Source organism: Chenopodium quinoa, unplaced genomic scaffold (genome assembly GCF_001683475.1).
Source record: "Chenopodium quinoa cultivar QQ74 unplaced genomic scaffold, ASM168347v1, whole genome shotgun sequence".
Classification (NCBI taxonomy): domain Eukaryota; kingdom Viridiplantae; phylum Streptophyta; class Magnoliopsida; order Caryophyllales; family Amaranthaceae; genus Chenopodium; species Chenopodium quinoa.
In genome coordinates, this window is record NW_018743937.1 from 831917 (window position 1) to 847897 (window position 15981).

The 15981-nt window shown below is 32.5% G+C and overlaps 2 protein-coding genes across 2 annotated transcripts; both read right to left on the reverse strand.

Moving 5' to 3' along the window:
* Positions 1-5181: 5181 nt before the first annotated feature.
* Positions 5182-6534, reverse strand: LOC110688766. The gene is made up of 6 exons (XM_021865529.1): positions 6422-6534; positions 5968-6245; positions 5738-5868; positions 5517-5573; positions 5347-5418; positions 5182-5304 (listed from the first exon to the last, which is right to left on the reverse strand). Exons 1-6 carry the CDS (start codon positions 6532-6534, stop codon positions 5182-5184), a joined length of 774 nt encoding a protein of 257 aa, XP_021721221.1.
* Positions 6535-6636: 102 nt separating this feature from the next.
* Positions 6637-11883, reverse strand: LOC110688767. The gene is made up of 6 exons (XM_021865530.1): positions 11473-11883; positions 11191-11266; positions 10846-11001; positions 10101-10753; positions 9946-10016; positions 6637-7234 (listed from the first exon to the last, which is right to left on the reverse strand). Exons 1-6 carry the CDS (start codon positions 11881-11883, stop codon positions 6637-6639), a joined length of 1965 nt encoding a protein of 654 aa, XP_021721222.1.
* Between the last annotated feature and the right edge of the window lie 4098 nt (positions 11884-15981).

Here is a 15981-nt window from a genome sequence, read left to right on the forward strand (position 1 = left end):
ATATTTTTTGAAACATCAGATAAGGTATAAGAAATCACAGTACACCTAGTTCATATAGAGCCCAACTGTATGAAACAAGCAATAATATATATGTTACATTAATATTATAAATTGAAACACTTGATATATTTTACGAAACATCATTAACGTACACCAATTACACATAATGGATGGCTGAGATTAATTATCACTTTCCCATGCATTTTCTTGGGAACACGCATTTCAGTCATTGGTACATGCTTTTTAATTTTCTTGGGAACACGTATTTCAGTCATTGGTACATTTCACACATATGGTATGGAACAATGTATAATATTTATGAGACAATAGTTCATATTTCTGGAACAATATAAATAATATTCGAATGAAATATTATGTGAAACATCAATGATTTTTATGTATAAAACAATATCATTAGTATATGAAACAATACATATATTTTATGGAACATAAGTAATATAAAATAAAACATAAGGTATGTTTTTTGAAACATTAATAAGGTATAAGAAATCACAGTAAACCTAGTTCATATAGAGCCCAACTATATGAAACAAGCAATAATATATATGAAACATTAATATTATAAATTGAAACACTTGATATATTTTACGAAACATCATTAACGCACACCAACTACACTTAATGGATGGCTGAGATTAATTATCAATTTCCCATGCATTTTCTTGGGAACACGCATTTCAGTCATTGGTACATGCTTTTTAATTTTCTTGGGAACATGCATTTCAGTCATTGATACATTTCACACATATGGTATGGAACAATGTATAATATTTATGAGAAAATAGTTCAAATTTCTGGAACAATATAAATAATATTCGAATAAAATATTATATGAAACATCAATGATTTTTATGTATAAAACAATATCATTAGTATATGAAACAACACATATATTTTATGGAACATAAGCACTATAAAATGAAACATAAGGTATATTTTTTGAAACATCAGATAAGGTATAAGAAATCACAGTACACCTAGTTCATATAGAGCCCAACTGTATGAAACAAGCAATAATATATATGTTACATTAATATTATAAATTGAAACACTTGATATATTTTACGAAACATCATTAACGACGTACACTTCAACTACATTTTAACGTAACGTGTTTCAATGCAATAAATAATAAAAAGCATGTAATAATGACAGCTTTTGGCAGATTTTGTGTCCCAATGCACAAAAATTAAAAAAAAAATACAAACAATCATTACAATTAATGAAGGTGACCCACGTGAATTTCCACTAATGAAACAATAAATCTGAACCATTCATCTAATAAAAATGAATGGTGTTAGATGAGATCTCATTTTAAAATGGTTCTCACCTAAACCATGGGTTCTCACATGATCCCATTTCTATGTATACATATATATATATATATATATATATATATATATATATATATATATATATATATATGTATACATATATATGTATATATATATATGTATACATATATATGTATATATATATGTATACATATATATATATATATATATATATATATATATATATATATATGGATTGAAAAAGCCGCTGAAATTTGTCGAATACCATGTCCAGCATCATCATTAGCAACTCTTGGAATAGAAGCAAGCGATTGGTACTTTGGAAAGATTATGTCTCCTTCAGGATCTAAGGATTGGATGACAGTTCTACTTCCTAATACCATCTGAAATGGAAGATCTGATTCTTCCTGCCTATATTGTGGATCAAGCGGTCTGTTCAAGGCATTTGCAATGTCGTAATTGCCTCTAAACAGAATCACATTTTCATATGCTTCAACTTGATCACCAAAGAGCGTGAGCTTCATGCAATTTTTCTATTATATTACATAAAACACTATAATAATATGAAATCATATATCTACACATAATGATTTATAGAAAACATTATTTACATTTGCATATGACATGTTTAGAATATACCTTGTCATCCTGTATTATTATATATTGGTATATGATCTTTTTTTCAGATTTTTGTGGCCGACCTTTTTCAGCAATATTGACCTTTACTTTATACGATTTACTTGATGCATCAAGTTCATTAAGAAACCTTTGTTGCGGTGCCATAACAGAATTGGTTATTTCAAAAAGACTAATTAGGCATAACAAATTGAAAGAAACAAAACTTTTTTACAACTCTACATAAGGATTAGTAATAGCCAAGTAAAAATGCATTTGGTATAGAGATTACTACAGAATAAGAACCAGCTTATGCATAACAATTGGCAGTCGTTACAAGATAAAATTGTATACAAGGATTGACGACATTAGCAATATTTACCAGAAAGATTAATCCGTGTTAATAATTAGAGAAATTGGATTTCTTAGCAATTCTGACAGTAATAATGCTCATATTTTACACAAAAGTTGATTTGTTTATAATAATTAGCTATAAACATCTCCCCCCCCCCCCCCCCTTTTTTGTTTCTGGTTATTATTGTATCTACTCTACAGGAAAGCAATTTAATACATTGATTATAAAACCTAACTCCTAGGTTCTTAGAATAATCTAGCCTTTAAAAATTTTCTTGCTTTTTAATAATGACAAAGAGGAGCTTAGCATTATTCATTTTGAAAGTAACACAGAAATGGTGGACAAATTGATAATAATATGTTTCATAGGCAATGCTATTTCAACACACTGACCATTTGTACTTAAATAATTAGTAATTCAATTCAATTCGGCAAGCATAATACAACAATTAAGCCAGTAATTCATGGAAAAACCCAGTTTGGTCATCACAATAATTAGATCAGTGCTAATGGGTAAAGACATGAATTTAATAAATTCAAATTTTAATTATAAAGGTATTTGTAGTATCATGGTAAATCAATTTACATATATCTAAATTAATTCATCCTATATACTACCATTTTCCATATTAATACAGAACTAATTTTCTATTGCAAATTTTAGAATTTTAGGGTTTTGTAATAAACTAATTATTGTCTAAATACATGGTGCATGTAAATTTGGAATTCCAATTGATAAGTAACGATAACATTTTCGGTTAAAGCATAGGCAATATTAACAATGAAATCACATAAACAGCTTGTGTTCTGAAAAAAAAAATGCCTTTTTCCTACCTATAGTATCCAGTGTTCTAAAATAAATGCTATCATGTTTATAAATGTGTAGATTGATATTTAGTTAGCATAACATTTGATTCTCAATTTGACTATGAATTTCAAACAAGGAAATTGAAAAGTAAATAGAGTCTTCATACCTGACAGCAAACAGAGGCAAAGAATATGACAGGAACGTTGGTGTTGGACAATTGATTATACTACTGAGTTCCTTCTTTTTCCCTCTTTTTTTTTTAGATTAGATTATTACTCTAGCTTATGATGTTAATATGAGCCCAATTGTAGCAATGAATTTATAGAAGCTTAGCAAAATAATTGTATTCAAAGTTACTGTGTAGGTAAATAGTAGCCTGCTGTATTTTTTTGCTTAAAATCAACATTCCATACTCCTAGAGTGACTAATATGATACTCTATGAATGAGTAGTATGTACTTTAGCTTAATATTTTACTATGTACTTCTATATATTTTCTTTAGGCTATTTACATCCAAAAATTATATTTTAGAGTAAGTTACATGTAATCTATATTGTTTATGTGTTGCGTTTAAAAATACACAACTCATTATAAGCATACGTTAATTAGTAAATCTCAATTTATAATTCTAGTTGCCCTTAATTTAAAATTTACCATGTTTAAATGTATAAAATTTATGCTAATCATTTACACGTACTTCATGTTATTAGTTTATCGTAAAAATTGATATATCTTTATCGGACTATACAAACACAATCGAAAATTTTAAACTATGTTTGTACATGACCAGAAACTTGATAAAGTCATTTTTATTAAATTTTATTACAATTAACCAAATTGTATTTTTATTTGTTCAAGGGTACCTTAAAAGTTCATAGTCAAGTGATTTCCCTTAATTTACTCTCATTCACTTATATCGTCTTTTAAGAAAATCTTATAGATGTTTGTTAGTAGATTGCATTCCAGTGAAATTTGTTCTTTCTTTTCTTTCTATTTTTCTCTTTTTTATTTCTTTGAAAACCATGTAGCCTGATGTGAGCATACCACTTAGAAACTCTGTCACAACATTATTAGGTGAGACAATGTAGCATGGTTAGAACAAACCAATATTGTCATTGCTATACTAAAGTAATAGCTATGCACTTATAATATGAATGTCTTAAAACAGACACATATGTGTGTACATTTATCTATTACAAACAGCCACTCTTAATTTTTTTCAGCAAGTTGTTTGCTATTACATAAGAACAAAAGATCATCTTGTTTTGCCATTCTAGAATTGTAAATTGGTTGTTGTGCCACTACAAGTTAGATAAATAGTCCAGCTTGATTAATTTCAGAATCATCAACTTCTAGTTGTAACACTACAATTTGGATAAACACTCTAGCTTGAGAAATACATTACTGCAAAGCTGTAAATGAATCTAAGAAATTTGGCCAATAAGAAAAATAGTGTATTTTTTTTTCCTCACTTAACTCTGAAACTATAATAAGATTAGTAGCATACCCTCTTTTAAGCATGAATGTATGATAGCACATTGTAGGAAAATGTTTCTTTTTTAAAGGGAAAAAAGGGAAAAAAAAAAAAAAAAAAAACTAGGCTACAAATAGTATGGTAGTGTACCAGACAGGGCTTAGGATGGGAATGATTAGACTTATAACAGAATGAATGTTGGCAAAGGGAATAAATACCAGTAGTATGGTAAAATATAAGGAGTCAGTGCCTGATTGCCTGATTATATAGCTGACTAAGTGCAAGCAATCTAAGTATGTCACTATAATGGGAGCAGAAAGTGCAAAATAGAATATGTCAGAAAAATTCCCCTGAATTATTTATATGAATGATTCATTTATACCTGAAATTCATATATCAATTGAATCTGAAGTTTTATAAAGTGGTGAATAATGCCAAAACACATAAACCAGGTAGCCTTGAATGATTCTCCTATCATATCAGTAAAGATTCTGTTATTAATTGTTGTATCTACATACTATATAGTATATAATAAAGGGAATAATACTATAATTAGGACACAATAGAGGATATATTATGCATTACCTGCTGATGTGGCTATACAATCCCAGCCATTATGAGAATATGTCATAAGATATGACATTTTTAACCTCGCTAGAATGTTGTTGATCATCATGTGGTTCAGTGACTACACTAACATTAGCTGACTGTTGAGCCCGCGAAACTGCAGCGTACAACTGTCCATGTGAAAAGCATGATCAGGGGAGATAAATTGCAACCTTACTAAGTGTTTGTCCTTGTTCTTTGTTAATTGTCATTGCAAAACTAAGCTTCAAGGGAATCTGTTTTCGCTGAAATTGAAAAGGATATTCTGAAGACGCAGAAGGTCTTAAGTTTATTCTCGGTATTAACACATGATCTCCTTTGTTATGCCAAACATCAATCACACACTCAATGAGATTAGGAAAGAAGCACTTGCATAATAGTCATGTTCCATTGCACAGGCCTGATGATAGCAAAATGTTTCGCAGTAAAATCACTGGACTATTTACCTTTAGTACAAGCTCGTGAGGACTCATACCTCCAGGACAAAGCTTATTTATGAATTCAACAGGATAGATCGAGCAATTATCATCAATCACTGAATCATAGCTTCTATATATATGTGACTGCTTCTCCTGGAAATTTATCAATCAACACTGCATTTATAGCATCCACATCTTCATTCATTGGTGTTATTATAGCTCTTGTTGTAAAAATATCTTCATTAAACGGGGGTATATCCATTTCTGGAAAAGCAGCTGAAGTCAATTGCACATTTTGTGGTACAGCAGCATCACAAGGTTGGATAATTTTTTATGGCAATTCAACAAATGCATTTTCACTTTCTTGCAGCTGACCGTTTCTAAGAGCCAATAAAAAAGAAGCATATTTTGGATCATTCCTAGCTCGGATATTTTCTGTTAGCTTGAATTTCATTATCTTTGGCCACAAATTAGAACAAACTAAGCTGGCTACAACTGCTTCTCGTTGGGTTTTCCGTGGCACAACAGGAAAAACTTGCCTGAAATCTCCCCCAAATACAACAGTTTTGCCACCAAACAACAATTTCGGGTTGCATATATCCCTTAGCAACACATCAAGAGACTCTACATTCTCTTTTTTTTTGTCGTCGAGGCTTCATCCCAAATGATAAGCGTTGTTTCTCTGAGTAATGCAGCAAGGCTTCCTTGTTTAGGAACATTGTATGCAAGAGATTCATTTTATCTAGGCTTTTGTTTTGTAACATAATCCATGATGACATCAAATGCTTCTAATTGAGCCTGGTTCAATTTATCTCTACATTCTAAATACTGCTGTGGTATTTGAGCATTTAGTGCATCCTCAATATCTTTTGTCCTGTGTATCTCATCATCATCTGGTTCTACTAATTGGTATAATCCAAATACAGCAAGAGAGCTACCCATTGACTCTATAAACCATTCAAGCGACTTTACAGTAAGATGTTTTACCTTAGCTGGATTAGAGGCATGCTTGTGTCTAAAATCTTCAAACAAGAAACTATAGTATTACATCCATAAAGAAAGAGGGTCGCTAGATTGACAAAAGATGAGTATAGTAGCAAAAAGCTTGCGAATTGCATGAGGCATCTGAATGGAACAACCCTCCTGTAAACATCGATCAACTGAATCATCTTCCTCCAACAGTCCTAGTTTCAATGCAGCTTGTTGAAATGTGTTACATAAGTGGCCATTCACTGTTCGCAGTGCTTCAAATGATTTAGGACCCTTAACATTGTGAAGCAACAGCCTCAAAAAATATCTCTCACCTTCAGATGGTCCAACAAATGCCAATCTTCCAACGCAAATATTCTTGTTCCGTCTTTTCTTCCAACGCTTAGCTGATGCATCCCATACATAATGTTCACAAAATTCATTATACAACCAAATTGCTCCAAAACCTAGCTTAACATTCAACTGGAAAATTTTTGTTAGGCAAGTTCTTGAACGCTTATCATCTGACACCATTGATGTTAGCCACTCATGAGGCCTAACATTGATAGTCTGTGAGTTAGGTAGGTGTATAGGAAGAGGCAAAACCGGAGGATGCATCTCATACATATCAAGACCACATAACCGCCAAGCAGCTTCACAGGGAGAAACCCATCTACCATACTCGTAATCCCGTATTTTAAATATGTTATAAATGAAATTTAATTTATTTATATTATTATTTTGTATTTTTTCGTAATTTAATTTCAAAATATTCAAATTATTAATTAGGGTCAAAAATTATTTTGGTACAAATCATTTTATGACCCTTCATTCTATAATTTATTTCAATACAATTAAAGCTTAGTCCATTTCATTCATTTGGCCCATTAATTTTATGAGGCCCAATCTTTCTATTTACCCTACAACATTCTCCCCTATAAATACCTCATTAATCCCCAAAATTTTCCCGCACAAAAAGGTTAGTCTTATTTTCTCCTTTGTTTTATTAATTTGTATAATTATAATTATTGTTTTATTAGTTTTAATTTTATTGTTTGAAATTAATTTAATTAGTATCAAATTGTGTTTTGATGATTAAATTTGATAATTTCAGATTTTATAAATGTCATAGTTTTCAGGTTTTGTAAATTTTATAACCTATGGTTTTTAATTATTGAAAATCATGATTTTAGGGTTTTTATGAACAATTGATTTAGGGATTATATAGTAATGATGTTTTGAAATTTTGGTGATTATAACTAATGATTAGTTTAACTTAATTCCAGATTATTTTGAACATGTAAATTCGTGTTTTAATTTTTAGATTTCCGTTCGTTAATTTTAATCCCGGTCAGCAACTAAACTCATCCGATTTTGGTAAAAACAAAGTACAATTTTCCATGTAGAAACAACCTTCTCGTGGTCAAATTCAGCCTCTAAATATGATTTTCGGGCACCTTTTTATTTTCACGAAGTTTTTTTATACTTAAAATATTATCCTTGAGTTTGATTAATAAAATTAATTATTTTTAAAGTTAATTAAGCACAATATATGTTTTTATTGAAGTTTTAAGTTTTGGAAATAGTTTCTAAGTACTACTTTTGATGTTTTATAAAGAGGGTTTAATCACCCATTAAAAAGGGAGATTATTAGGGGTTTTTAAATAATTTTCAGATTTTTATTAAACTTTAAACTTGCTGTAATTTCATGTATAAGAGTGTATTTTAAGGTTTTTATGAAGAAAATTTAAAGAACTATATATAAGCCTTTAATTTTAACTAAAGGGAAGGTTTTAAAGTGTTGTTTGATTTGGATTTTGAAGGTTTTAAAGTAAGTTAGTATTGCTGTAAATTTGATTGATTGGGTATTGATTGTGATGTTATTGTTTGGTTTAGGAGAGGAGTTTATTGAAGGTGATTTCTAGATAGTAAAGTGGCATACCAATTCGTTTATTCAAGGTACGTACGAGTTACGAAACCTTGCCTTTAGATGCATGTTTAGGGATGTATCGAGAACTTAGTATGTATCATGTATAGGGATGAATGGGTTAAATTGTTTAGTTATACATTGTGAATTTTCGTATGACGTGCACTATTATTCTATATTGCAAGTATTGTTTATGCTCTAATTATGCAAGGTGCGCTTAGAGGCAAAGGTATGTGATTGGTGTAATGATTAATTTATTACTCATTCATGATTATGTAAACAGGATGAGTAAAGGAAGAATTCAAGTCTTATAAGACGAAGTTAAGGTTTTGGGGTGCCTTATGCACTCAAGGTGTTTATACACCGAGGTAGTTAAAGGAATAAATAATAAATGTTGTTTGTCACTAATAAATCAAGAATTGAAATTGGTAAATTGTTTTACTTGATTGATGTGTTATTTGATTGATTATATTATTTTGTATATGAGTCATCACCAATTCTAAACTTGTAAATCACGTAAATTGCAAGATGGATGAGCAATAAAACTCTAGATTTGTGCACATCTGAAGTAATGACAATCAGGGGTTGGGGTACACGGGGTATTAGCCTTGCACTTTTCTCGAGGCCGTCTGATCTACGAGTCTCTTATTTCAAATATTTTTCAAAACTAGGAGTTAGGTGAGATCTCATACTAACTACGGTCACGGAGTCGCGCCCGTGGTCGTTGGATATTGATGTTTCCGAAAGGAGGCATGGGATTTTTCTTTTATTGATGTTCCAAATGGAGCATGGATTGGACAACCTTGTCTATTGCATAATCCAATGAATAAAAATAATGATTTACCTATTATTAATTAATGGAGTCTTAGTAATATAAATAGTTGAGTCATGTGTCGAGTATATAAACTAATGATGCGTGATGATTGATTATTAGTAGCATGTTAGGGATTTCTTTTATGTTTTGCAGCTTGTATGTACTCAACTTTGCTGATTGCGTGCTTTGTGTGTCTTTCTTTGGTCATGGCTTCCGCCTTTCAATGACCCTGTGACGATCCAATCTTTACACTTGTAACATTGGGGAGCAGACTCATCACAGGTGTTTACATAGTTTGGACTTGCATCAAGGTGGTGGGATTTTGAGTGGAGAGTTGGTTATTGTTCGCGGTTTATTTCTTTTCATAAGTTTGAATTTATTTAACTCTGGTTTTATTTATTTGCTACTTTTGTTGGGTTTTAAATAAGGGCCTTAATGGTTCCAACTGGTAACACTTAATTTGGTTTCATTCGTTGGTTTTGAAACTTATTTATATAACTGAGTTAGTTTTTCCGCTGCTATTTTCTGATATAGCCTTAACGTTTGAACATGTGGCGGTGGAATGCCAGTAATTCTCTTGGATTTTGTTCAGGGTACTCAGAGGTTTTAAGAGAGAATTATTGGGGTGTTACAAGACTGATACTGCTGTATTTCATCATGAACAGGTATGTCATCTCCGGACTGCACAACATTAAAGGATATCTTATCATGCCCCTTATAGACATACATATAGGTACTAAACAGTACATTTAAATGGCAATTGAAGTAGGACAATTAATAGGGATTATATGGAATCACCCATCTATTATCCATAGGAGTTTTTCGAACAATGACAATCTCTTCTGAATTCTTCCTTCGATACATTGGATACCCATCTGAGTTATTTCTTATTTCATCAGAGAATTTCTTAGGATAACCATACTTGCAATGAACCAGGCTCTCTTTGTGTTTCATACAAGGACACTCTGGGTTGAGCTGACCACAAGGATCGTGCATCATATGCTTCAGCACAGTTTTCCTAAGATAATGACTGCTAACATGGGGTATTTCAGCACACATAAACTTGTCAAAGTCAGTAGGACACTTGATCTTATAGTCTGACTTTAAAATAATGGGGAAATGGGCATGAGGTAAGCCTCTTTTTTTAAACTCAATAACATAGATCAATGCAGCTACCTCTCCAAACACCTTTTTTTTCTTAATCAAGTGTTTCAAAGCAAGCACTTTTGCTCTAAAGACTCTTGCAACAATATCTGGTCTATTTTGTGCCTCTTCTCCTACAGCAAGCTGCTGCTTAATCTTACACCAATTAGCATTACTTGTCATTGTCACAAATAAATCTGGCTTCCCAAATCTCTGAACTAATGACATAGCGTTTAAATATCTCTTTTTAAGATCCCGAGGACCACCAATAAATGTTGGAGGTAAGATCACCCTACGACCAACATTTGCTGCACAATTTTCTCCAGATTCAATAGTGTCAAGTATTCCTTGATAAAGATTAGTTCTTATGGTTTGCTGATTTTTACGAAAAAATCCAAACGTGTATTTTCCACCTTAACATACATATCGACAATATACTGTTGGAAACACCTCCCTGCTCTAAGTATCATATTATTGGGACGACACTGAAGCTTGTACGCATAATATTCCCTAGCTGAAATTTTCCTATCAGATTTTGATGAACCTCCATTGGCACCTATACACAAAACAGAAATAAATAAGACAAGAAATATATAATCTCATTATATACCTTCAAGTGTTGCATTTCATGTATCGACCTTTCATTGGCCTAAGGTGATTCATCTCTTACTTAACATATAGCATTCCTATAAAAGGGCAACATCTAGTATTCTTATAAAAGTCACCAGTTGCAGAAGGCACTTACGTCTAGCCTCCTCTTCCAACAAATCCTCAGTGGAATGTACAATGCATGAAGAGAAAGGATCTGGCTGAGTCTGCAGCTGTTGTGTCCACCCTTAGACATTTTTTTAAGACCCTGAGTCCAACCACAGTCACCATACGGAAAAAGCAGTGGATATTGCAATAATGGATCGTAGCATCCATAATAATGCATAATCCTATGAGATGAGTTTTTTCCCCCTGTAACTAGAATGTGAAGACTTTCTGATTCACTTGAAGAAGTGTTCTCTGGCTAAATGACAACAACTTCATTAGTGGAAGGAGCATTATAAACGCGCTGATCTAGCACTGTTGTCTTAATCAGCATAATCTCTGTAGATTCAGTAATTGAAATGTCCTTTAATGATCGAAAAAATCTAGCATAGGGATTTAACTCGGTAACTTTCATAAGAACAGCCAAGACATCTTCCCTTAGTTTTGGGAAACAACACAGATGTTTTTCAGCCTCCACCTGACCATCATAGAAATAAAGCAGCATATATTTTGGCCCCTCATCCCCTGGAATTAAACTTGAAAGGTTATGATAAATTTGTACGTGCAACTTAAATACATAGATTCCCTTTTTTTTGGCATCCGTTTTGCCACCCAATGATGTGAAAGCAAACATGTTGTTATACAACCGTATATATCTTCTGAAGTGCTTTGCATCTTCATCCATAGAGGTGAAAATCCTCACCAATTTAGGAGGGTACTCATTTGTTGCAATCTTATCCTCACCATCACAGCAGCAGAAATGTAGTGTCTCAAAGGTAAACTTAAGCGCCCCACACTTGCAACACTAAGTAGGCTCGGGAAGCTGGTAAGCCTCTATAGGCAGTTTCTGGCCAATCAGAGCATCAGGGACCTCTAATTACCATAACCTATTTAGAAATATTCATATATGTACTCAAAATTTGAAAAGGAAATATTTATATAGACTAAGCAGAGGTCAATATCAACTTAGGCGAATATGTACTCATATAGAGTACATATATGAATATTTCAAATTTATGAGTACATATATGAATATCACCTTAGGCCAATATGTACTCATAAATTTGAAAAGCAAATATTCATATATGTACTCATAAATTTGAAAACCAAATATTTAGGCAAGACTGTAAAAGTGATATTAACTGCAATTACTTGTGATAGGATGCCTGGTATGAGGTATCTTTGCACGCTTAGCAGCAGGTCGTGTGTGAATCCTAAAAGAAGTAGTTCATATGATTGTAATCATTTCTTTTACTTGTGAATAACTTAGATCACTCACTTTACACGACTCAAAATTCAGAGAACGCTATCTACGATGCTGCATACTTTGTTTACATAATCCTAGATAAACATAGAACCTATACAGAGTTATTCAATTTCACAAAACGCATTAATTCTCATTAATGCCTAAACAACCGCAAACACTTAGATGAAGGACCAAAAAAATACTCATCTTAATTGCATATCCATGCTATACCTTTCTATTTCACTCTGAGTTTCAGTATGTAAATTCCTTAGACGTTTAGTGTTGTTCCCACCAGAAGATGATGGTTCTCGTAAAAATCGATCTACAGCACCATTTTTTCAAACAGAGGTTATAAAACACACTAGAATATCATTGCAGTAAATTAAAGACATATTACAGCACTTACTCATATCTGACTTAATATGCTGGTTTCATCTACTCAAAACCATAATTGTTCAGAACAGCTACTTTTAAGAATTCCCATGAAATAGATGACTGCAACAAAACAATCTCTTTATTTACTAAACAAATCAATAATAAAGCAATCAACACTAACTTAAGAAATCTTGAAAATACATTGTAAAATAACATAACATATATTATATAAAGGCAAATCGATTACCAAATCCATACAAAAATAGAACAAACTATATTATATAATTCAATATATAGTTAAATTTAGATGCATAATCCATATAAGCGAGGCAATTATAAAAGTCATTACATTACATAACTGGTTATATACTTAAACCTAGATTGATAGTTGTTACTCCCAACAGAGAGTGATACATAATTAATTATTACACATATCAAACACCATAGTCTACTAAAGTAATATAACATAATAACCAAGCAAAATAAGCCAAACAACACACATGCACCAACCATTTTTTCTAGCCCTACTCTTAAACCATCTAATCCTTAACAAACTTTGCACGCTTGAAACAGCCATCAAAATCCTCAGGCACTGGAAACACTGAGTGCATCTCACAATCAGCACCAGCCACAGGAGATGTCTCTGCATAAATGTGGCGCAGAAGACGCTTCTTAGGAGGCAGAACTGGTGGAATAGATACAGGCACCTGAAACTCTTGTCCAAGAGGAGTAAGACAATCTTGCTCGACAAGGACTGTAGAAGGTTCAAGCTGTTCTTTAATTCCAAGCACACGCTCCTTCACACTTATATAGCTCTCCCTTTCCAAGGTACACAAGACAGCATCAAACCTAGCCGTTGTTACCTTATAGTTAGCATCAACTATGACAAGATTAAAGACATCAGTGAGGTAGTCAACAGCCTTTCTAGCAAGGCTCTGCTTAGCTTCAGCCACTGTTGAGCTATAATCACTAAACAAGCATCGAAATCCTACGCCATCTCGATGAGGCATAATAGTGAACCATGAAGTGTACTTCTTGGCAGAATGCTCAATAGTCTCAATTGGAGTACACCTTATATCAACAGCTCTAAAGATAGCTCTTAGAATAACAACGAAGTCTACAACTATCTTCTTATGTTTGCTTCCAAGATTAGTAGGAATATCTTCATACATATTGATTTTGGGCTCTTCCCTCTCAATACGCTCAAGCTCCTCTTTCTTAAACCAAAACAACTGACCACAACGCTCATACATTTGCTTCCTTATATAAGTCACATCCTCAACAACTATGCCATACTTCTTCATAAGATCATAGACAGCCTTTCTAGTAGCCACCTCACAAGACTCTCTTACACTCTTAGTATACCCACCAATATAAACAGAAGCGATGGGACCACAGTTTGTCTTAATAACCACACAAGCAATGCTTCCAGGTTCATCAACAAATTGGTAATCTGGATCAAGGAAGTTCAAATAACTTGTAATCTGTTTTAAGAGAGGACGGAAAGGCATCACTACTTGTGTGGGTGGTAAATCCATCACCTGTAAATAGGGGGAAATTCTTAACTTAATTTCAAACAACAGCCATTACAATATAGCCCACACATGCAAAGAAAAAAACCATTTTCCTAGTAGCAACAATTAGCCTCTACACCACACATTACAAATAACTTATTTTTTGTACAAAAAGAGCAATAATTCGTTTGATCATCTTAAAAAAATGAGTAGCTCTCTTATTACGACTATCATCCAATTAAGCATATATCATAGCTATAACTATATATCCTATTGCTAGAAGGATTTACATAACCATACAGCAGCATACAAATACCAACAATTGTAAACTATAACCTAGGCAATGTATCCATCACTCTACATCATGAGTTCTAAATTGTAAACACAACTTCTTATTTCTCTACTTTCCCATCCCTCCTCCAAGCCCTCCCTTGCAACACACCAAACACACCCTCTTTACAACATGAATCACCCAACTGATCGAAAAATAGGAAACAAAGGCAATAACAAAATCACACATGAAGATTCTATATAATGACCACCTATTATACTCACCACATTACAGAATAAAGCACATAAAAATCACTCTCAAACCAGGAAAACGCACACAGAACATGCTACTAATATAAACCAAACAACAACACAAGCAAACACATCCCAAGGCATGTATCTCCATACCATATAAGCATATTTTAGTAAAGCTATGTGTAACTACCATGATATAAGCACCATAGACAAATAGAAAAAACCCAAGCAAAACATATACCATCAATAGGACCTTCTCTTGAATAAACATAACAAAAACAAAGAACATATCAATACAAGCTAAACACCTTCAATAACAACCAAGCAACAAAAGCAAACGCAAAATATCCATAACCACATAAGAGTAATGTATCATGCTATGTCCTTGTCATACTCCTGTAATGCATAGGAATATTCGATGTCATGGATAATCATATTTCCGGTATAGCAAATACTTGGTAGCTCTTGTATGACAGAGTCCATATAAAGGTTGTTGGTTAAGCAAAGACTACATTAAGAAGAATATAGCTTCCAAGTAATTCGCAATAGCTAAGTTATCTGATTAATTCCTGGCTAGAACTAAGGATTTGCTGTATATCTTTTCTATCAAGTCTGAGTGAAAGAAAACTACTAAACATTAAATTCCAAAACGCAAAGAACAACTTTTTTCAAAAAACAAGGCTACCTTATAAATATGAAAGCACCCAGAAACTTGACTCCCCCAAGAAAGAAAAAAAAAGAGCTAGCTAAACTCCTATATACTGAACTACTGAAGTAAATTAATAAGTAATACTCATAATAACACTAACACAAGAGACCATAGTACATATTCAAACCCATGTTTGGATGGTCAAATGACCAAAATAGTAACACATAACTTGACCCCCTAAAACAAGGAGGACTATATCACCATAAGCAAGCAACCTCACTGACTTCCCCCACTACCTTTAATTTCCCCCTCTCCCTTATATTTTTCCCTTTTTTTTGAACCAATAATAATCAGTTTAATAAAAAGGTATCCTGGTCTTTAAAAATAACAGATTTTAAAAATAAAATCCACCTAATCTCCTCCCCCTTTTTTTTCCTCAATAATAAATACATACAAAATCCCCCCCAAAAAATT

Excerpts from the sequence above, each read along its gene's own strand:
- LOC110688766 (XM_021865529.1), bottom strand. The coding sequence starts at position 6,534 with ATGGGTAGCTCTCTTGCTGTATTTGGATTATACCAATTAGTAGAACCA. Across the intron at positions 6,246-6,421 it reads AATGCTCAAATACCACAGCA|CCTCGACGACAAAAAAAAAG; the intron begins GTATTTAGAATG and ends TTTGGGATGAAG. Across the intron at positions 5,574-5,737 it reads ATAAATTTCCAGGAGAAGCA|GCCTGTGCAATGGAACATGA; the intron begins GTCACATATATA and ends TGCTATCATCAG.
- LOC110688767 (XM_021865530.1), bottom strand. The coding sequence starts at position 11,883 with ATGGATGAAGATGCAAAGCACTTCAGAAGATATATACGGTTGTATAAC. Across the intron at positions 11,267-11,472 it reads ATGCTCCTTCCACTAATGAA|CTGCAGACTCAGCCAGATCC; the intron begins GTTGTTGTCATT and ends TGGACACAACAG. Across the intron at positions 7,235-9,945 it reads GTTCATGATGAAATACAGCA|ATGGGTTTCTCCCTGTGAAG; the intron begins GTATCAGTCTTG and ends CGAGTATGGTAG.